At 35.1% G+C, this 23,977-nt stretch overlaps 2 protein-coding genes across 2 annotated transcripts; one reads left to right on the plus strand and one right to left on the minus strand.

The window, feature by feature from the left end:
* Positions 1–479: 479 nt before the first annotated feature.
* LOC122594296 (synaptotagmin-5-like) lies at positions 480–6,924 on the minus strand. The gene is made up of 13 exons (XM_043766773.1): positions 6,768–6,924; positions 5,311–5,421; positions 5,156–5,206; positions 4,876–4,996; positions 4,576–4,697; positions 4,172–4,273; positions 3,635–3,709; positions 3,371–3,450; positions 2,241–2,391; positions 1,929–2,159; positions 1,554–1,829; positions 997–1,110; positions 480–902 (listed from the first exon to the last, which is right to left on the minus strand). The coding sequence occupies exons 1-13, from the start codon at positions 6,870–6,872 to the stop codon at positions 756–758; spliced, it is 1,686 nt and encodes a 561-aa protein (XP_043622708.1). The 5' UTR covers positions 6,873–6,924; the 3' UTR covers positions 480–755.
* Positions 6,925–10,160: 3,236 nt separating this feature from the next.
* On the plus strand, positions 10,161–11,156 carry LOC122591547 (protein FAR1-RELATED SEQUENCE 5-like). Its single transcript, XM_043763809.1, has 2 exons — positions 10,161–10,451; positions 10,533–11,156. The coding sequence occupies exons 1-2, from the start codon at positions 10,161–10,163 to the stop codon at positions 11,154–11,156; spliced, it is 915 nt and encodes a 304-aa protein (XP_043619744.1).
* The last annotated feature ends 12,821 nt before the right edge of the window (positions 11,157–23,977 follow it).

Consider the following 23,977-nt stretch of genomic DNA (forward strand, 5'->3'; position numbering starts at 1 on the left):
ATTTTTACATTTTCACCATGAAAGTGACTAAAACATCACGAGTTTACCGGAAAAATAACAAGACATGAACAATCCACACTAGGTTTTCATAGTTTTTTTCTTTCCGTCATTTTATTTTAGGAGGCTAGGTTCATTAATTTTTCTTATGCAGGCTTTGAAGAGTTTTTTCATTCGCAAGGTTGGTCCTTTGATTCTACGTGGAACAGCCCCTGAATATGCCGAGGGTTCCAAAACTAGGGACAATCAACCCGGGAATCTAGGAATGAATGGGGATCCCTATCAATATCAAAATGAAGAAAATAGAATGAAATATATTACCTTTCTCTCACTCAGCGTATTCGTCTCAATATGCTGGCCATTGGTCTAATTCCTTACGATTTAAGGATTTATGTCCAACTAGAAATCATTTTCTAGTCAATGATGATCAATTATGCTTCCCATTTTGCAGCTACATAGTACATACTGGTTTATAAGCATTGTTCCATAACTCAAATGCCACTTTAACATTATATATCATGTTTACTTGACTTTTCACAAAATTGTGGACTCCAAAAGTTTCAAAACTAAAAGTGCAAACACAAATTTGCACCAGGAATATCCATATCTAGTTGCACATGAGACCATGTCGATCTTACCATCTTCAACATCTAGGCCAAGTACACCAACTTTGGCCAATGATTCATAGCTTTCATTGAATTGTTCAATGGCTGTTCTTTTTAACGAACCCGAATTTTGGTGAGCCGTCTACATAGATGCTAGGAATTGCGATAAATTGGTTGCCCTGACCATTTGAGACTCAAAGTAAGTTTCCCGGTTTTGGCTCCTTCAACTTGAAAAATGTCTTGGTATTCCCCTTCTAATATAACTCTTGTTAATGTCAAAATGCATCTGCCCATGAAATCCTGCAAATAGTCACATATTTCAAGTTAACATTGAGAAGAGCTACGTGGACTATTCCCGAATTCTAGTTAAGGGAACATGAAACAATGGATGTACCTTCCCAAATGTATCATGGTCCCAAATTTCCGCTATTAGCATGTCATGTAAACCATCCTCAACAACAAAGTCGAAAGTCTGATTCCAAATTGGATTCAAGTTTTCATTTACAACCTACAATTTGGAAAGACAAGAGCAACTCTTTAAATCAAGTAAAATCCATCAAACTAGAGTTGGCAGTTCTCATCTGTTTACCCTATAATTGATTGATTCACTCTGTTAGGCCAAACCACAAAACTCTAAAACATCGTCTAAACGTAAAATGGGTCATACGGGTCGAAACTTGCTCAAAGTATTCCAAATGCATACACCATCTTAAACCGCTTCTTTTTGCAAAAGTAGGTTGCTTTAATTTTTGTAATAAATCTAACACATTAATCATGAACAAAAAACCAAAAAAATAAATTTAAGTGCTGCTGGATCAACCAGGCCTGTTTTGACCTCTATGCAAAATTGTCCATTTTATCCTGAATACGTTGTGACCTTTTTCTGGCTCGCTCCTATTGAAGACATAACTAAAGACAATATCCAACATCATATTGAAGATACAAACATACCCTGGTCGTAGTTTTGGTTCCAGTTTTCTTCATACTGAGCACCACAAAAGGATCGGCCTTCCCCATTAGATCTGCAGGCGGCAAGTCTTCAGCACATATTACCGTGACAGATAGTACTCCCCTAATAATCACTGCTTTTCTTCTGTTATCGAATACGTCACCATTTTGAACACCTTTCAAAACCTTTTCCAGAGATGTCAATGATAGATTGGAACTAAATGGATTGGTGAAACCGTCTTCCACACCGTATGGACAATATAATAGCTCCAAATGCACCTACTCAGGAAAAACCACACAAAATTTAATTAGAAATTGTGTAATTCTTAACTATTATACGAATCAGGTTCATGAGTTTGGTCTTGCAATATATATCACCTTGCCTCTGTCTTTATTGTCTCTACAGATTTCCAAATCTTTTACCAAGTTTAACCACACATCCTTAACTTTACCGGGCTCAAGTTCACTTAGCTTTAACCGAGCACATCCAATGAGTTCTGAGGATTGAATCCCATCGTCATCATATACTTTTACTGTCAAGTGCTGGGTGGATATATCTTCAACTACAAATTGAAAATGTTCGTTCCAAACTGGATTCAAGTCGTTGTCCTGAATAAAAAGTAACCAGAAGTTCAGTTTTTGTTCCTTGTCGAAGATCAAAACAGAATTTATGGAAAGAATAATACTCACAATAACTTTGCTCTTTTTAGTTCCGCTACACAAGGGACGTAAATATAATATAGCAAAAGGGTCAGACTTCCCAATAAGATCTTTATTAGTCAGACCATGTGCTTGTATAAGCTTCACCTCCAATGTCCCCATGGGCTTTAGTTCAAGATCACTAACAAATCGTAGAGAAGATGAAATTAGAAAGTTATTTACTTAAGGATGATATCGATTTCTAATGCTACCTTCAATCCCCTCAAACAAGATGCAAAAATTGGATGGATCCTGGAGAAGATGCCAGGTTCTAAGTGCAAAAGTTGCAAGTAGTCGAAATATCCTACTAGGCCATGTCCTGGGACTGACTTCTCCCATATTTCTCGTCCTAAGGGCGTGGTCCATAAGCCAAATATGTAAACTTGTTTTTCAACGTAACATATGTACTAATTTGGGAGTTAAGTCATCTTTACATAATTTATGTAAATATTAGTCACATGCCCGCGCGATGCGGTGATATGGTAGTGGTAGCAACAGCGGCGACGACGGGTGATGGTGGTGGTGACGGTGGTGGCGTGTAAAAGTAACCGATGTAAAATGAGGTGGTGTAGTTATCTTAAAGGTTGAGTGGTGTATGTTTAAATAACTTCATTAAGCGTACTATAGGTATATTAGGTGGAGATATTCAAATTAGTGAATAAATGAGATGGGTAGTTGTAGTTTGGGTAAATCAAGTTCTTTTTGAGAAATGAGAGAGTCAAATGCATTATAAGGTAGTATAAGGCATATAGACAACAAAAAAGCATGCATATCTATTATTCATAAGATAACAGTTAAAGAGATTTACTTTATATTTCCAAAACCTCTAGTTGTAACTTCCTACTTTTTGTAAGCTGTACTTCGAAAAATATGACTTCGACAAAAAAATTAGTATCTATTTGGCCACGACCCCCAATTGTCCATTTCACAAAAGGACCGGGGTCCTGGTCCTGGCCTTGATGCACCTCTATCCCGAAAATGCAAGATCTCCTTTTAGAGTGTCCAAGCCATAATCGCAGATTGCCAGTATTATCAAGGTTAGAAAGAATTATCATATAAATTTTGGTTGTAAGTACTTTAAAAAATCGCTTATGTTTCTCTAACTATTTGTTGCTGCGTACCTGTAATCACCAGGGAGAATAGGAATAACTTTCCGAACAGGCCATGTGATTGAATCCTCAACGGCATCATTTATAGTACTCTGCATAACAAAATAACTTCTTATACAGCAAGTACTAGATTATCACAATATGATGCTACTACCATACGCATGACCCACATAAACATGCAACATACAAGTCATCGAAACATTTCTATCTCATGTTGAACTGAATCGATTTTAAAAATTATCAAGAGATATATAAAAAATGGATATAAACACACACCTCAAGAGCATCAGCAATACCGGGAATAGCAGATATATCGCCACCAACTACTTTCAGAGTATAATCCATCTTCTTCTGCAAATTTTAAAAGCATTGAACTGTTTTACTCTTAGCAATCTGTTCATTGATAGTAACCAATCGAGATATATGACTTATTAGTATAATTATATTGATCAAGTATATTTATGATTGTAGATATGACTTCGTTCCAGCCTCCATTTTCCATTATGTACATTCATCTTTGACTTTCTCACGCATAAGTAAATGGGGCCGTTATCAACTATCTCCACGTAACCTATAACTGGGAAGCACAATCTCTTAATTTTGTCTTTCTATTCTACTTACAACATATAATTACAAGACAAACACTTAAATTTCCATGTTAATAATTAGTATTAATTTGAAATCTGGAACAGGTTTTTTACTAAATGATATAGTTTTATGTGTACAGATGTGACCAATGCCCTGATTTTGACTGGATTATGTGACCATGGTATATAATTCAAAGGTAATATCTTGAAGCAGAAAGGGAAGTACCTTCTCTCTTAAGGAAAATGACACGGCTCCAAAGCATGGAAACTTATTCACCAGTGGCTTGAAAATCAACCTAAAAACCCCTGTGAATCCAATATTCTTCACCTGTACAAAGAAAAATATTTGTAATATTTAGTTCTAAAAAAATAGGTTGTATAGATAAGACCAGTTAACATGAGGAAGCTTTGAAAAGTTACACCGAAACACATATTTTGATATCTATGTAGAGTGTGGCCATTGGTTAAAAATCAAGATTTTAGCGTAGTTTATTTCATAATATTTGACAAACATCATATTTCGCACATTATATGTTTTATTCGAGAATTGTACTTCAGTGTAAACTGTTTTAACTAAGCAGCATTACTAACCAGAGTTAGTGTCCATCGAAAGCACACAGATTACATTACCTGCACTGGCAATCCAACCCCAAGTCTAGTCATGACATCAAGTATTATATTAGGGTTCCCATCCCAATTCATCTCCAATTCCAGAGTTATTCCATCATTTTCATCCTCGATAACAGAAACTCCTGAAAGTCTTAAGCAAATTAGCAACAGCCACATAAATGTGCTTCTGTAAATTACTCCCTTGACGAAAGCTAACAAACTTCTACAATCCACTAAATGCTCCAAAAATAAAATGTGAACGCATGAAAACAAAAGTAACGCAAAATATTAACAACTGGAAATCATATATACGAGTCTAACCTGTAAACTGTGGTGCGACCGTGCCAAGAGTAAGCTTGGAGAATGTCAAGGAAGACAGTACATGTGGTCTATATTGCTCCAGAATTGGCTCCACGCTTGCCTTTATAAGCTCGGATGCCGCCTACAACAAATCCAAAATCATACAATTATACTTCCGTGATACATCCTAGACTATTCCATGCCCCGCACGGGACAAATTTTTACAAAGCAAACACACATGTTGTAAAGTGTGGCCACATCATCTTGAGGAATACTAGATATCTGTTATCGCCAAACTGACCTCGTCAACGTGTGGCCAAATTTTTGTAAGGTGAGAATTAAGCCAGTTCAACTGCAAAATAAATGAGCAAAACTATCAATATCCTTGATAAAAAAAAAAAAAAAAACAGAGAGAGAAAATAAATAAGCAGGAATAATATGTATGAATGCGGATACACTCAACTTCTGTTGCTGCGAGAAAACAACCCAAGAAGGGTAATATTCAGGGGAAAGTAATTTTTGTGAGTCTTCACGAGTCATCCTTGCAAATGCAGCGACTATCGTTGCCTTCATAGCATATTTCAACCGAAATCAATCAAGTCAAGAAGTTAAAACACTCATGTGTTTTATACAAGTAAATCTGACTTGGTGCATAGCATTTGACTTTCATTACAAATACAGCTCGATGAATCAAAGTTGCATAGCATCAGTTCGAAACAAGTTTTTATTTACACTACACAGTCATACGCAGATAAACTTAGTTTATACTTATGTCTAAGGACTTTTTACCTGTAGTTATCTCATTTAGCATTTAACAAACACAGGTACAAAATGGTTATAAGAGTGTGGTTGATCCTATTAAGTTGAACACTTGCACCGGCTGAAATAAAAATATTAAAATTGGCATTGTAATGCAACTATGACTCTATGAGTCAATGTACTCCCCGACCCAAATCAAAAGGTTCAAAGGGGTTGTGCCCCCTATTGTTTAGGGAAGCCCCCTTTATGGTGATCTCAATGCACTTGAGGGGCTCGGGGTAGTGGCGGGAACACCAAAACAAAAATGCAATGTCAGCAAGTGGAGAACTTAGTAACCAGTGAGTATTGTGAATGGTGACTTTAATCAGCATCAAAATAGCTACAATCAGCATCAAAGTGGATTAGTAACCAAGTAGACCGTAAAATACAACGATTTCTGACCAAAATGACTTAAGACTTTGTCAGTAACCAGACCACTTATAACCATTTTATAAGTTCTGGAAAACATTTTCGGACAGTTTGACTGTCATATCTTATAAACACGAGTTTGTCACTCTTACAACCAAATTCTTGTTGTGACCCAGGACAATGAAAGGTCAAATTACTAATTTTGAAAAATGACTACACTATACAAAGAGATAGCCGGTCATGTAATATCTTCACCCTTATATTCAAGCGCTTCAACAATATGCGTACATGCTACTTGGATCTTCGATTCATAAAAGGCACAAGTGAATATATTCATCCAGGACACACACTGAAATGATGGACCCCAAACCCAACACTAAAGCAAAAAAAAAAAACAATATTTTACGTAGATCATCTTCAACAACAATTTGTTGGCCCGTGTCTTGGACCCCAGGCCTTAGGCACGTCCCCTTATGGGTATTTAGATTGGTGGCCACCACGTCGGCGTGTTGTGTTTTTGTGTCTTTTCGGCTTCTTTAAGGGTGGTAGTTTGGTGAGATGATCTGGCATCAACAAATTGAGTTTTCAGTATGATGATTACCAGTAAAAGTGGCTCAGTGTTACTGAACCCGTTACACACCAATATCACAAAATTCAATTCACTAAACCTTTTCAACTTCATACATACTATAAGAACTCGTGTATGTATATATGGTATTAAAATCAAACACATTTGAATAACTTACAAGTGCAGAACGACGTTTGGACCGAGTATTCTCACATCGAACAAATACAACAATTACCAAGAATCCAACTGTTATTCCGATAATTAATCCCACAACAAACGTCATTATATTTAATTGTTAACATGCAGAGCCAACAATAATCTGTTGGTAAGCAGTTCAAATGTTGTCCCTGATTTCTTTTTTTTGTGTGTGTAGATGGTGAAGTTAGCCAGGAATTTGAATTTGAATGTATATAGAAAAATCCGTCCAAATTACAGTATCATTTTTTTTTAATGCGTTATTAACAACTAATGACGTAATGTTCTGATTATATGTACATTTATTACTAGTGTCTGACAGGAATCCCAACCGGGAAAAATGGCGTTGGCCGGCAGAGGACCCCACTCTGACCTCTATTTAATTTTTGGTATACTCACGTGAAGTAACAAAAAGCGGTGAATCAAAGGGCTGCATCTCAGCTCTTAGATCAAAGTGATCAACGGTTGTTATTAAAAAAAAAAAAAAACACGGAGGGGTAGAAAGGTAATTTGACAAATTATAATTTTCTTCTTTCTCCCAAAAACATATAAAGCACGATCAAAAGTTGCTTCATCAAAAACACTTCCTTCCTTTCCAAAATTCTCCGATCAAAATAATAAAAAATCAATCAATATCTCTTGCGAAAGCTCCAGCAACAACACCGGCAACATATTTAGCGAATTCAATGGAATCGATCGATCATAATATTGTAACTCGATCTCCGGCCAAAGCTCCGTCATCATCTTCATCGAATTCAATGGATTCAATCAATCCAACTGGATTTCCGGCCAAAGCTCCGTCAACATTAACATCCAATTCAGTTGATGAAAGAGAGATAATTTTGAAAGTAGAAAATTATGCAGATATTTCAAAGACGTTTTCCGGTAATTTTAATCTATTTTCTTCTTTATTTTTAATTTTATCATGAATTTTTTTAAATTTATTAGGATTATTTATGAAGATTTTAACTAAATGTATGTAGTAGAATCAAATATGATTATTCATGTTTCAAAGCACATGTGTTTGTGTAGTTTTAAGTTTAGGATCAAATTTGATTTTGTGCAGTATAAGTGTATATGTTTGTGTGATTTCTTGTATTGAATCAAATATGATTTCGTAAATTGTCTGTTATAGATAAATTTTTTGTTCAAAATCATATTTGATTAATTATCTGTATGTGTAAAATCATATATGATTTTGTATGTAGTTTCTATAGATTTTTGTTTTGTAACTTTTATTAGTACAATCAAATATGATTTTGTATTGACGTTTTAGTTACGCGTGATGTTATTCCTGTAAATATATTTGATTTTACACGTAGATTGTGAAAAACATATACAAAGTAAACTATTGAAAATCAAAAATGATTTTACACAAAATCATATATGATTTTGTTCAAGTTTTACGTTTTAATGTATAATTTTCTTTTTAAGACTATCAGTGTAAAATCAAATATGATTTCGCATTGAATGCACTTATTTCTGACCTGTATATTCTCATACAGTTCCCGTGTTGAAAGAAACACCTAAAACAAATGTTACTCGAACATTCCAAACGCCGGACGGATCGCAGTTTTTTGTCCCAATAGTTGATTACAAAAGATAACCTGTGATAGGAAAAAACTATGGATCACTTGAAAGATGTCGTAAGATGTACCACGAGTATGCTTATTATTCTGGTTTTGAAATCAGAAAAGGGAGCCAGAAAACTAATTTGTCGGGAATAGTAAGACAAAAGTACTATCTTTGTCAAAGAGCTGGAGAAAGAAAGAAGGTTCACATAGATAGTTTAGAAAGAAATGAAAAAAAAGTTAGAAAAAGCAGCATGGAATCCATTGGATGTAGAGCTAGAGTGAGATTTGACTTGGATTACTTAAACGAAACATACATAATAGCTGATTTCCATGCAATTCATAATCATGAATTGGTTCCGCGAGAGTATAGACATCTATGCAAAACAGATAGACAACTAAAATATGCAGAGTAGCTATTTGTCTACAACGCCTCCATCTCAAACGTTGGACCAACAAAAGCTCATCAACTGTACAGTAACTTGAAGGGAAGCTCGTTAAATGTAAACGGGACAGTTGATGATTTCAGAAACTGGAAGAGGGACCTATATGTGTACATCAATGAAAGTGACGCTCAAATTTTAGTTAACAAAATGATGGAAATGAGAGAACATATCCCTGGTTTTGCATTTGAGTATAAGGTTGACAACTCTGACTTGCACCCACTCTTTTGGGCCGATAATGTAACAAGGCGTAACTATGAAGAATTCAGCGACATAATGTCTTTTGATACAACGTATCGAACAAACAAGTATATTTTTTAGTTTTTAAATAGGTTTATTTGTATAGAACTCATTTGCCTTGTCTCAAATTTATACATTAATCATATATAAATTTTTCATAGTGTATGCTTAAAATCACTTTATTGTCTAGATCTATAAAATCATATATGATTTTGTATAGGGTTTTGACACTATATATGTAAAATCATTTATGATTTTAAATCGTTTTCCCAAATGCATGAGTAAAATCATTTATGATTTTAAATATTTGTTCTTAAAATCAAATATGATTTTGCACATATAGTTACAAAAACAGAATTCTCTATAATCTCTATACATAATCAAATATGATTATGAACATAAAATTAAACAATAACAGATTACAAATTGAAATTGATTGTACATGAATATGGTTTTTGATGATAGGTACAACATGATGTTTGTCCCTTTCACGGGAATAGACAACCATAACAAATGCGTAACCTTTGCTGCTAGGTTGATAAGAGATGAGAAGCAAGAAACATACACATGGCTTCTAAAATGTTTCATGGATAACTTCAAGAAAGAGCCAACAATGGTGGTAACAGATTAAGACAAAGCCATGGAGATTGGAATAAAAAATATATTTAAGACTGCAAAACATAGGCTGTGCATGTGGCACATAACACAAAAACTGCCAACAAAGGTGATGTCTGTTACCAATCCAAAAGGATTGTATACTGTTTTTCTCAATTATGATTATTTCAGTGAATAATCAATTTTGATTTAATACTATTAAGAGAGGCAACTCCAAGTATAGAAGATAAAACTAAGAGAGACTTCAAGAGCAGGTTTGACAGTATAGTTTGGAATATTCACATGGAACCAAAAACTTTCGAGGAAAAATGAGAGAAGTTGATGATTGATTTTTCATTACAAAATGATAATTGGTTCAAGTATATGTTTCAAATCAGATCAAAGTGGATACCAACTTACTTCATTGACACTCCAATGTGTGGCCTGATGAGAACAACATCAAGGTCAGAAAGCGAGAATGATTTTTTTTCTCATTTCACAAGATCAGCGTCAAATCTGGTGAGTTTCATGAGTGGATTTGAATCAGCAATGATGAAACAAAGGTCAAAACAAGAAAAGTTAGATGCTGAAACAATAAAGAAGACTCCGATATTGAACACAAAACTCAAAATAGAAATGCATGCTTCAAAACTGTACACAAAAACAGTTTTTCAGATGATACAGAAGGAAATAGAAGCCGGTCTATATGATTGTTTAGTTGCCCAAATGACTGCCGAAGAAGAGTGTCAAATTTATATCATTAATGAGATGTTAAAGAGGAAAGTGAAAGAGACTGGACAAAATGTGATTCAGTATAAGGTAAAGCTTTTATTTTATTAAATAAATGTTATGTTTAAATCAAATTTGATTCAACACTGAAATAATTTTATGTCAATGAAGGTATTGCATAACCTTAGGGATGGTTCTGTTGTGTGTACCTGTAGACACTATCTCCGTTTAGGTCTCCTTTGCCGACATTGTTTCAGTGTTTTGAAGAACAATAATATAGACGAAATACACACACAATACATTATGAGGCGGTGGACAAAAGGCATCATACCACCTGATTTGAGATCTAGCAGAAATAGATTTGACAATGGAAATGTTGGTACTCAAAAGTTGGTTGCTGAAGCAAGTTCAGTTTTTGAGGACTGCTTGCATCTTGTTGTGAATGATGATGAAAAACTTAAAGAGTTTCTGGAAAAAGTTAAATCGTTGAAGTCAGAAGTTGGGGCTGTTATGGCAAACCAACCACCAAAGAAAAAAAATGAAGTGATATCAAGAATGATGGGTGTTGAAAAACCAGATTCAAACGAAATAAAAAACGCACCAGTTGGAGTGTATAAGGGATGTGGAACTGTTAACCGTATAATGGGCGGTAAGGAGAAAGGAATAAAAGAAAGCAATAAAAGAAAGAGGAAGTGCACTACATGCGGAGATACGAATCACAACAGCAGGACATATGGAAAAAAGAAACAAAAATTCAATGAAAAAGTGAATACTGAAGGAGCTTCAAACAATTAGACAGGTATTTTTTTTCTTTATGACACATATTCTATTCATGGATTATAGTTTTAATTGGTTGATCAATTGTCTAGACATTGTGTAATAAAATTTGGTTCTGAAATATGATCAATTTTGTTTTCTTCTTTGATAAATTCAAATATGATTTAGAAAATGTTTCTTCATATGAACTTCTTTTAAATGTTTTTTTTTCTAATATTATTCTCAAAATCAAATATGATTTTGTATGCCTTTTTCACACAGTATGCGTAAAATCAAATATGATTCTGTGTATTTTTCACACAGTATGCTTAAAATCATATATGATTTTCTATACCTTACTCACACAATACGCTTAAATCAAATATGATTTTGTATACCTTTCTCACACAATTTGCTTAAAATCAAATATGATATTCATTGTTAACAACATATGCTTCATTGAAAGATTCTACATAAGACAAAATATTAAGATGAGTAACAATCTATCTTTAAATAAAATCCAATTATGATCAATTTTGTTTTCTTCTTGATAAATTCAAATATGATTTAGAAAATGTTTCTTCATATGGACTTCTTTTAAATGTTTTTTTTTTCTAATATTATTCTCAAAATCAAATATGATTTTTTATACCTTTTTCACACAGTATGCGTAAAATCAAATATGATTTTATACCTTTTTCACACAAGACGCATAAAATCAAATATGATTTTGTATATGTTTCTACATATGGACTCCACTTGTATATTTCATTAAATAGTTTATTCTCAAAATCAAATATGATTTTTTATACCTTTTTCACACCGTATGCGTAAAATCAAATATGATTTTTATACCTTTTTCACACAGTACGCATAAAATCAAATATGATTTTTTATACCTTTTTCACACAGTATGCGTAAAATCAAATATGATTCTGTGTATGTTTCTATATATGGACTCCACTTGTATATTTTTCACACAGTATGCTTAAAATCATATATGATTTTCTATACCTTACTCACACAATACGCTTAAAATCAAATATGATTTTGTATACCTTTCTCACACAATATGCTTAAAATCAAATATGATATTCATTGTTAACAACACATGCTTCATTGAAAGATTTTACATAAAACAAAATATTAAGATGAGCAACAATTTATCTTTAAATAAAACAATAGTTATAAAAAATATTCATAAAGGTCTTCCTCATGATTCAGTGAAAATCCACATGTTCAACTAAGTCGTTATCAGATAAAATTTGTTTAGGTGAAGAAACATCTACACCAATCAAATTTGATGGTAAAACAAATCCTTTGACTTCCAAACGAGACAGAGCCTGCAGATTTTGGTCATTTTAAACAAATCAAATTTGATTTTTAAAAATACACATAACAAAGAAAACAGATACAAACACGTACCGCATAACAAGAAACACCTATTCTGACATGTTTCATATGTTGTAGTTTTATTAGAAGCATTTTAAGCAACTCTTCTTCATCATGCTTACGAGCCACCGGAAAAAAACGCGGCAAAACATAACCTAATTCCACCTCGAGTATACAAGATACATCTTGTAACAATATCTTTGAGATCCACAAACTACCAATTATTTTTATTGATGATATAAAAGGAGCATTGATGGTAAGATAAGATCGATCGTCTTCAACAATATAGCCATCTAAAACCAATTTCTTAACACTAGTGCAACTTATATCAAGCAATTCACCACTACAAGAACGTAACGTCAAACTGTTTAACAAAGGCCTTCCAAACATAATATTAGCAATCAAATGTTCATCTAATTCTGAATTTTCAATAGTTAAATGTGTAAGATTGTTCCACCTTATAGAAACGGTCGGACAAAGAAGACAGAAACCTAATTCGATATTTGTGAAATGTGAATTCAAATAAAATGATTGAACAGCTATTGAGAACTGATCTTCATCTTCCACATATCTCAGATACATTTTGAATTCTTTGACATTTTTATTAACAACAAACTCTATCCAACTATTGATATAAGAGACAAATCAATTATCAAAATTAGCATCTAATTCAAATTTATTTAGAATTCCCAACTCATATTGATTTAGGGTTTTATCTATAGCAATATAAAAACTTAAAGACGGTTTATCACAAACTTCAAAAACATCAAAACCATGAATAGGAGAAGTATAAGATGGAAAATCATCAAGAAAAAGACAAGGAACAAATTTCCAAAGGTGTTCCCATCGTTTAGAAAGAGTACTTGTTCGAATTGAGAATTTAGTTTTATCCAAACGAGATAGAATTTGATCAGTAATTAAAGAATCAGGTAAGCATCTTAACTGATCTACCATTTCATAAAAATCAAATTTGTTAGAATAAATTTAGATCTGTGCGTATATATGTGTGTGTGTGTGTAATTTCCTTTTTTATATTTTCTTATCTTTTTGGATTCTATCATTTTTGTACTTTTCCTAGAAAATAAAATAGATCAAAAATACTAAAATAACCTTAAATTATAAAAAATATAAGTAATGAAAATCAAAAATGATTTAAAGTAGTAGGGGACGGGTGCATACGGTACGCTTAAGGGTTTATGGTTTGAAGTCGTAGGGTTACAAAGTAAAACCTGAGGGGAAAGTTACATTCTAAAACCCTAAATGCTCAACCCTAAAATGCTAAACCCTACAGGAGGGGGACGGGTGCATACGGTACGCTTAAGGGTTTATGGTTTGAAGTCGTAGGGTTAGCCTACGGCTAACCCTACGACTTCAAACCCTAAACCCTAAGCTACAAAGTAAAACCCGAGGGAAAGTTACATTCTAAAACCCTAAATGCTCAACCCTAAAATGCTAAAGCCTACAGGAGGGGGAAGGGTGCATACGGTATGCTTAAGGGTTTATGGTTTGAAGTCGTAGGGTTAGCCGTAGGGTTAGCCTGCCTAACGGCTAACCCTACGACTTCAAACCCTAAACCCTAAGCTACAAAGTAAAACCCAAGGGGAAAGTTACATTCTAAAACCCTAAATGCTCAACCCTAAAATGCTAAAGCCTACAGGAGGGGAACGGGTGCATACGGTACGCTTAAGGGTTTATGGTTTGAAGTCGTAGGGTTAGCCTAACGGCTTATTTAGTTTAGTATTTAAATCAAAAATGATTTTGTATATATTTTCTTAATAAAAGATTGGGCTTATTTATTTTGGGCTTTTAGCACAACCATTATGTATTTTCTTAATTAGGTCAACTGTTGAGGATATATACTCAACACTACCACCGCACTTTTAGTTTAAGAGACTGTAAAAATAAAAAAGAAACACAAAAAACAAAAAGTAAAACATAGATGGATGAGAATTTGTGTTCGAAAACAGCGCGGTTAAACAAATTAAAAGAGCAAATTAGTGAAACTAGAGATCAAATGGATGCATGTGTGTAGAAAATTGAAGAATTAAAAAAAACGAGAAGAACAACAAATGGAATTGTAAGTTTTTTTTTTAGTTACTTTATTTAATGTTAATTAAGAATTACAGTTAATTTATATGTTTTTCAGATCTCCTACAACAGATGAAATATTTATACAAGTAAAAGTCACCCTAGTAAAAGCAGCTGGTTTTATTATAAAAGACCAAGAAAAGAAATTAAAGAAACTGCAGAAGAAATTCAAGGAAGGAGAGAAAGACATCGAGAAAGCAATGAACGAGTTTCAAGATCTTTGTTGTCGGTTATGTATGAAATAATCTTTGAAGTTTTATGATCTTTGTTGTAAATTTTATATGAAATAATTAACTAGTTTTAGGATTTTTGTGTTTATCTTTTTTACAATTCATTTTTTATAGGTTTCTGATATGTACAACGTTTGTTTTGTATATGATTTAAAATGAGTTACATACAAAGAAACTCATATAAAATCAAAAGTGATTTAAAGCATGAAGTGTGATATTCAAAATCAAAAATGATTTTACGTATGTATTGGGTAAAACATATACAAAATCATATATAATTTTATTTATAAATATAGACAAAAAAAAATGAGTTCGATATCATTAATCCTATTCAAAATCATATATGATTTTAGTCGTAATTAGTCAACCAAGTATACCAAATCATATATGATTTTGTGTAGGACATTTAGGTAACTTCCATCTCATTCATAAAAAAACAATACGAAATCAAAAATGATTTTATGCATCATTTAGGAAACCTATGCAAAATCAAAAATGATTTTACACATACATTAGAGGAAAACTATAGAAACTCATTTATGATTTTGTATATTACATCGAGTCAAAACCAAAATAATTTGCATAAAAATATAACCGTTTGAAGTCATCTATGATTTTAAACATAGTGTAAATTATCCATACAAAATCATATTTGATTTTATACATACTTATACAAAATCATTTTTGAATTATCCATAAGAATGATTTTACGTATGCATGGGGGAAAACATATACAAAATCATATATGATTTTATTTATAAATATAGACAAAAAAAATGAGTTCAATATCATTATTCCTATTCAAAATTGTTAGGTCCAGTTTAGGCTATAAACTGGAGCTCTCCAGCTGCATCTGGAGAGCATGAAGAATTGTCCGAAATATTAGAAGTCCAGTTGCATTGTACAGTTTAAGCAACTGATGACTTCCTCCAGTTGAGATCTGAAGACTTAAATCTTAAGACCTTCCAGTTGAAGTCGAAGACAACAAGTGGAAGAAAGGAAATGGCAATGGCAGCGAAGCCCAGTTGACATTTCACCAGATCAATCAACTGGAGATCCTTCAGTGTAAATGCCTTTACAATGCTTTACACTGATCACGAGGAGGACCTTTTACACTACATCCTTTTAACCGGACAATAATCTTGTCTGTGGATAAAAGTGCAAAGATGCAGAGTGGTTGAATAAAGTAACCTTTTGTCTTACTTTATTTAGCATACATAAAGGATTATTTACTAAAACTTTTGTGTGCTGTCAACCATATTTGTACTTTGAAGTTGAGATCCCAATGCTCATACTTCGACTATAAATAGAGGTCCTTGCCCAAGCATTTCAACAACTTTGCAAACACATACATTCTGCAATATTGGTGAACTTGTGCAATATTCTCTCAATCGCAAAAAGGAACATTTCACAACTTTAAGTGTTTCGATTGTTAGGAGAATTTCTAAGTATAGATCAATTGTATTTCATAGGTTGTTAGGATATTTACATCTTTGTATTATCTTGGTTCCGCAACAACCTTGTATTTTATTTAACAATCAATAAATAAAATACACTTGAAAAATACATATTGTCTCATCGATATAAATACTTGTCAATTGTATCTATTGCATTGTATATACTTATTTACATTGTTACCTTAATAAGTAAACCTCCTGATTACCTGGTACACAATTACTCTAAACTGGTCACGTCCAGATTAAGTGATTGTGTTGCAAAGTACACTCACCATTGACATAGAGGTGTCTTCAGCACCCATCTAGAAATAGTTGGGACTTACAAGTGGTATCAAAGCAGGCAGGTTGAATTGTTTCAATTGTATAACCTAGGTCTGCTTCGATGGCTGCTGAAGGTGAGAATGGTTCTGGTCCAAATGAATCTAATCCTAATGTTACAACTCCTTTAAATACTAACCCTCCTCCTCCTCCTACTCCTGGAGCAAGCCACGTCCATGTACATTACTCCAACACTCCAGTTCCCAAATTCGATGGGAATGGTGAGACCTTTGGTACATGGAAAGCTAGAATGCTCTTGCATTTTGGTGGGATAGAGAGGTATATGTTGAAAATCCTTAAGGATGGACCATATATACCCATGTCCAGTGGTGTTAGCCCTCTTCTTGACCCTACTGGGAAAAGAGGTACCAGGGAAAAGTCTGAGGAACATTGGTCAGACGAGGATCGCAGACTGGTTGATCTTGATACCAGACTAAAAAACATGATCCTTGATGTTGTTCCTGAGGAACTAATTCCAACACTCGTGCTATTTCCCAGTGCTAAATCTATGTGGGATGAATTAGTTCTCCAGTTTGAAGGAGGAAATGACACAATTGTCACCAGAACGGTTGCTCTTAACAAGAAGTATGAATCCTTCTTTGCTCTTCCCAATGAAAGTTTAACTGATACTTACACCAGATTTACTGGCCTAATTAATCAACTTAGAGGCTTGGGAGTGGAGAAGGATAAGGATATTCTTCTTGAGAAATTCTGTGATGTCTTGCCATCCAAATGGGCACACATAGTTCTTGTCTTAAGACAAGGTAAAACCTTGCACAACCATACTCTTGCTTCCCTTTATGGAGCCTTCAGATTCACTGAAGATAATGATGCTGCAAGAATATTGGCTGAGCAAGATGCTTTAAACCATGCTCAGAGTTCCAAGTTTGCCAACCTTACTAGGCAACCTTGTGCTGCTTTAATGTCTGCTGAGAATGTCCAGTTACATTCTATGAAGGAGATGTTAAACAACTTACTGAACTCTGGCCTAACCACAAATCTAAGTAATGGTTGTGAGGAAACTGACGATGATGATCTGGTAGCCATGATTGCTAAAACCTTTAATAGGTTCAAGCATAAATCTAATCGATTTAATGGGTCTAATAATGCTTCCAGTTCAAGTTCTCTGGATAAGGCCAATCTTATCTGCTACAAATGTGGTAAGAAAGGTCATTTCATGAAGGAATGCAGATCTAGTCAGATGAACAACCAAATTGGTCCTGTTGTCCCAAATTTTGTTAAAACTGATGATTATAAGGCCAAATACAAGAAACTTAAGGCCCAAATCGCTCTCATGTCTCTAGAACAAGAAAAGGAGAAAGAAAAGAACAAGTGCATGATGGCTCAAACTGAAGGGAAATGGGAACTCTCTGATGATTCATCTGATGATGAAGAAGAGATTAGAGATGTGTGTTTCATGGCATTAGAAAATCAACAACCAGTGGTAAAAGATGATGTTGTTTCTGGAAGATGGGTAGACATCATTTTAAAGAAGGTAAGAGATTATGATGTTGAATTGGATACAGAATTAAAACTGGATATTGCTGAATCATTAAATGACGACCAGTTATTTGTTGAAACTATGAGAACTGACTGTGAAAGATACTTGGAAACTGTTTTAATTGAGTTTAACAACATGAAAGGTCAAATTAATGATTTGGAAAGTGTCTAGTTGGCTCTCAAGGAGTCAGATTTGAAAAATGAGGCATTGGAAAGAGATAACCAAAAACTAAAATTTGATCTTGAAAAAGAACACATGGTTATCAATTCTTGGGTACAAGCATCTGGTAAAAATTATGACGCTTTTTCAAAAACCATTGATGCTCAAAAAACTGCCTGGAAATCTAGTGATCTTCAGATGGCAGCTGTTTTGCCCACAATTCACCAGATGCCAGAATCAGTTAGAGTTGAGACTCCTTATGACTCCTCAAACATTGCCAAATCTGAATCCATTGAGACCACCCCTGTTGAGGTCAAAATTGGAGCCAAGAAGGCTAAAGCTCTAGTTAAAAGGGAAACTGGTGATAATCCTTTACCTCAAAAGTCCAAAGAGCCCAAAACTCCAAAGACTCAAAATTTTGCTGAACCCACGTCCAAGTTCCAGCAGCTTGAAGAAAACAACTTTTTGTTAAAACTGGAGAGTCAAATCCAAAATTTGTCAAGGCAAGTACAAAGTTGTACTGCCAGAATAAAAAAATCTGGAAGGAGCTTCGTCTTCTTCAGTTGAAAAACAAGTTGTTAAAACTCCTCCATTGAAGCAAAAGCAAAAACAAAATCAATCTGCTAAAAAAGGAGGATGTTGTTGTTCCCATCAAACCAATTGTTTTTACTCCTGAAGCTGGAAATAATCCTCCAGTTCCAGCCTCCAGTTCCAACCCAAGTAAATCTGCTGAGACTTCTCAAGAGAAGTCTGGTGGACCCATCAAGAAAAGATGGGTTCACAAAAATAACTAATTATCTACTTGGGTGTGCAGGGCGATCGAAAGAAGAATATCTGGTATCTGGACAGCGCTGCTGCCCGGACTATGACCGGATGGAAGCCCCTGCTGAAAGAGTTCACTGTCTAAGATGGACCGGTAGTGACATTTGGTAATGATGGAAGTGGGAAAACTGAAGGACATGGTGTAGTTGACAATGGGCAGGTCCAGTTCACAAAAGTTGCATTTGTTAATGGTTTGAAATATAACCTGATAAGTGTCAGTCAGCTTTGTGATGATGGATATAAGGTGCTGTTCGATATTGCTCAAGGCACCATATTTAACAAGGATTGGAAAGTGGTAATGATTGCACCAAGGAAAGGGAATGTGTACATAATGGACATGGAACCAGCTCCAAAAGAGCATTGCTTCTATGCCAAAGCTGATGAGGACACCAACTGTTGTTGGGCGGTATTTATCAGATCAAAAAGTTATACACCTGGTGAAATTATCTCTCTCATCAAGAAAATTGAGCTCAAGTATACCAAGAAAGTTTGTCGGTTGCGAAGTGATAATGGAACTGAATTCATCAACAAAGAATTGGAATCATTTTGCACTGACACTGGCATTTCTCAAAACTTCTTATCAGCTCGTTCTCCAGAGCAAAACGGTGTAGTTGAAAGAAAGAATCGCACATTAATTGAAGCTGCCAGAAGTATGTTATCTGAATCAGGTTTTCCCACATGTTTTTGGGCTGAAGTTGTGGCAACTGCTTGCCATACCCAAAATCGGTCAGTATATGTCAAGAAACATAGGAAGACTGCCTATGAAGTCCTCCGGAATCGCAAACCAAATATTGGATATTTTCATGTATTTGGTTGTCCAGTTTTTATCTTAAATGATTCTAGTCAGTTAGGAAAGTTTGATGCAAAGGCTGATGAGGGTGTTTTCGTGGGGTATTCAGATACTAGAAAAGCCTATAGAGTTTATAATTATAGACTCCAAAAGGTACATGAAACAATTCATGTCACATTTGATGAATCTAATGAAGCAATCAATAAAAGACCAAGCCTTGATTTATCTCCAGTTATCCCAGTTGATTTTGGTGTATCCGATCAAGTTCATCAATCAGTCAATACACCAAGAGATGTTTCCAGTCATCAGGACTTGGAACCAGTTATACTAAAGAAAAGCTCCAGCGACACTTCATTCTATCCCTCCATCAGTTTCAATGTACCACAGAAACTGGTGATTGGATCAGATGTTCGTGCCACAACAACGTCAGAACCAGGTCAGACTTCTCCAATTCCTCAAAATATGCCTTTATTTGAAGATAATCATGTCAACACGCCAATTGACACTGATGAAGAAGTTGAAGTAGTTTGGGCTGATCCTTCTTCAGTTGCCACAACTGTTGAAGATCGTCAGGTGTCTTGCACTGATGTTGTACAAAATCAACCTAGTCAATACATTAAATGGACAGTTGCTCATCCCATTGAGCAAATTATTGGAAATCCAGATAGTGGGGTTCAGATTAGAAGAGCCACAAGTGAACAATGCTTGAACGTCACCTTCTTATCACTGATTGAACCGAAGAAGGTTGATGAGGCTTTGGCAGATCCAAGCTGGGTTGAGGCTATGCAAGAAGAACTTAACCAGTTCGAAAGGAACAATGTTTGGGAACTTGTTCCCTGTCCTCTAGGGTTAAAGAAAGAACCCATTGGAATGAGGTGGGTCTACCGAAACTAGATGGATGAAGATGGCAATGTTGTCAGGAACAAAGCAAGATTGGTTGCCAAGGGTTATTGTCAAGCAGAAGGTGTTGATTTCGATGAAACTTTTGCTCCAGTTGCAAGACTTGAAGCCATTAGAATTTTCTTGGCTTATGCTGCTCATTTGCAATTCAAAGTCTTCCATATGGATGTCAAAAGTGCGTTCCTGAATGGCAAGTTGGAAGAAGAAGTGTATGTTAAGTAGACTCTAGGTTTATCCTCACTGGGTATATAGACTAAACAAAGCTTTGTATGGTCTTCGTCAAGCCCCAAGAGCCTGGTATGACACTCTAACTAAACATCTTCTCAATAATGGTTTTCAAAGAGGTGCAATAGATAATACTTTGTTTATCTTGAAAGAAAAAGGTAATATCTTACTGGTACAAATTTATGTTGATGACATTATATTTGGGCCAACTGATGATGGAATGTGTAAAAGGTTTTCAAAAATCATGTCTCAAGAATATGAGATGAGTTTAATGGGTGAATTAACATTTTTCTTAGGTTTACAAATTAAACAAACCATGGATGGTATTTTTATTAACCAAGAAAAATATGTCAGAGATTTGTTAAGAAAATACAAATATGATTCTATCCCATCAAAAACCACACCTATTTCAGCTCCATTAAATTTGGACTCTGACCCAAATGGTAAACCAGTGGACCAAAAGGAATATCGTGGAATGGTTGGTTCACTGATGTATTTAACTGCCAGTCGACCAGATATAATGTTTGCAACATGTCTATGTGCCAGATTTCAGGCGAATCCAAAAGAATCACATTTGCATGCTGTTAAACGCATTTTCAGGTACCTGAAAGAGTGCCCTAGCCTTGGTCTTTGGTATCACAAAGGCTCAGGGTCAGATCTAATGGGTTATTCAGATTCAGATCATGCAGGTTGTAAGATTAATAGAAAATCCACAACTGGTGGTTGTCACTTCCTGGGGGGAAAACTGGTGAGTTGGACCAGTAAGAAGCAGACTTCGGTCTTAATGTCCACTGCTGAGGCATAATACATTTCTGCGGCCAGTTGTTGTGCCCAGATTCTCTGGATCAAAAACCAGTTACTTGATTATGGTATGAAATACACAAGAACCCCAATCTTTTGTGACAACATCAGTGCAATTGCTATATCTCACAACCCAGTGATGCACTCAAAGACAAAGCATATTGACATCAGGTATCACTTCATTCGTGATCATGTTATGAAAGGAGACATTGAAATACATTTCATCCCCACTGATAAACAGTTAGCTGATGTTTTTACAAAACCTCTTGATGAGAAAAGTTTTAAACATCTCATCAGTGAACTGGGTATGTTAAACCCTCATTAAACTGGAGAGGCCCTCCAGTTGAGGATGGTCCAGGTGATCCTTAATTGGTCAGAGATTGAACGCCTTGATGTACTCAAAGACTAGTCATTGATCAAATGGATCATATTTTTATGGGGAAAAGACTCAAAATATTTTTCCAAATTAAAATTCGTTTTATTTTGAAAAATGAAACTGGTGAATCTCTCAGTTGAAACTGGCATCTGGAAAATCTCGCCAGTATGCTAGTTTGGTCTTGTCTTAAACTGGTGGTCAACCAGATTTCATAACGTTATGTTTTACTTGGTGGATACTTGTGACACGTGATGTTACTCGAGTGTTTATCTCGCACTCACAAACGTCACCTGACATGTCTTACGTGTCAAGACTTTTTGCTGAAAATTATTGCACTTTTTATGGGAATTGTTGAAGTTAATGGGTGAGTGGGAATACCAGCCGTCATAGCATTAAATGCTTGATGGGAGGTATTAAATATTTTTGAATTCTCAAAATTACTGAAAATCAATATTTACAAACTATTTCAAAATTTGGGGATTAAAATATCTTTTCGTATATATTTTGGTAGTATTTTATTACCTATATATACCCCCACTAAATACTTTTCTCATTTACTTCACTCTAAATTTCTTTCATTTACTCTTCCAATCATTCACAATTCGAGATCCCTTTCTCTCTTTCTTCTTTAAATCCAATATCTCAAATGGCTCATAAATCATCATCTTCTTCATCTCGTTCCCGTGATGGGAATCTACTCACTGTCGAGTATACTCCATCAGAAAATGTTTCTCGTGCTGTTGGTGCCCCCATTAGCTCAAAATTGATAAAATTAAATCCAAACAATCCAATGGCATCTCTCCAAGGGCATCAGGCCGCTGACTCTCTCATTGGGAAAATCCAATCCTTTCTTCGGATTTCTCCCCTCAGCGATGCCTTTTCTCTGAACCCAAACAAGTTGTTTCATGACTACTTGTGCGAGTTCTGGTACACAGCTTCTAATTTTGATGACTGCTCATCTATCTCCTTCTCTTTAAAGGATGGGTCAGTCCCGTGTACCATCACCACTTAGACATTGAGGGAGGCCCTTAACCTCAATTATTGGAGACAAGATGAGAGTCCAGTGGTGATTTTCCCTAATATCAACTTCCGTCTGGTCTTCCTTGACATGGGGAATAAAGAAGTTTTGGAGGGAGATGCACTGAAGACCAAAGGATCAATCACTACGAGAGGGCTTTCACCATCCTAGAAGTACTTCATGGTCCATTTGGTGGAAAGTTTAGGTGGGAGTTCTGGTGGTTTGGACCAGATAAACTCTTTCCAGGCACAGATGGCATACTACCTGTGGAATGGACTGAGGGTGGATTTCGCAAACATCCTGTTTAGAAGCCTGGTGTGTAAGTTGAAAGGCAACAGGGGTCCTTGTATCCCATTCTCGCGATTTCTATCCCTTTGTTTCATACTAATTCTGGGTAGAGAAGAGTACAACAACACGCAATCCTTATACTCTGTGCCAGAATTATTAAGAAATCTGGACAACCTTGTGTCCAGTTCTGATGAAGTCCAGATTTCCCCAAGAATGCTACTGGCATTCTCTAGAACTGATGCACCACCACCAGGTGAGTCAGAAAGACAACTGGGTGGGCCTCAAAATAATGAGGGACCCACTAGTTCGTCTGCAGATGTTGTGACTGTTGCAGAAACTGGAGATCTCCCCTCAGGTATCCAGGCGGTTCCAAAGGCAAGAAGATCTACCAAAAATAGAAGAAGATCTAGATCAGGACTTGTTGTATCTGACCAGTCACAGCCTGTGATTGTGGCCCTGAATCACTAGCCCATGATACTGCAACTGAGGAAAGAG

Source organism: Erigeron canadensis, chromosome 3 (assembly GCF_010389155.1).
Source record: "Erigeron canadensis isolate Cc75 chromosome 3, C_canadensis_v1, whole genome shotgun sequence".
Classification (NCBI taxonomy): Eukaryota; Viridiplantae; Streptophyta; class Magnoliopsida; order Asterales; family Asteraceae; genus Erigeron; species Erigeron canadensis.

Excerpts from the sequence above, each read along its gene's own strand:
- LOC122594296 (XM_043766773.1), bottom strand. The coding sequence starts at position 6,872 with ATGACGTTTGTTGTGGGATTAATTATCGGAATAACAGTTGGATTCTTG. Across the intron at positions 4,274-4,575 it reads GGGTTGGATTGCCAGTGCAG|GTGAAGAATATTGGATTCAC; the intron begins GTAATGTAATCT and ends TTCTTTGTACAG. Across the intron at positions 903-996 it reads ACCATGATACATTTGGGAAG|GATTTCATGGGCAGATGCAT; the intron begins GTACATCCATTG and ends GACTATTTGCAG.
- LOC122591547 (XM_043763809.1), top strand. The coding sequence starts at position 10,161 with ATGAGTGGATTTGAATCAGCAATGATGAAACAAAGGTCAAAACAAGAA. Across the intron at positions 10,452-10,532 it reads AAAATGTGATTCAGTATAAG|GTATTGCATAACCTTAGGGA; the intron begins GTAAAGCTTTTA and ends ATGTCAATGAAG.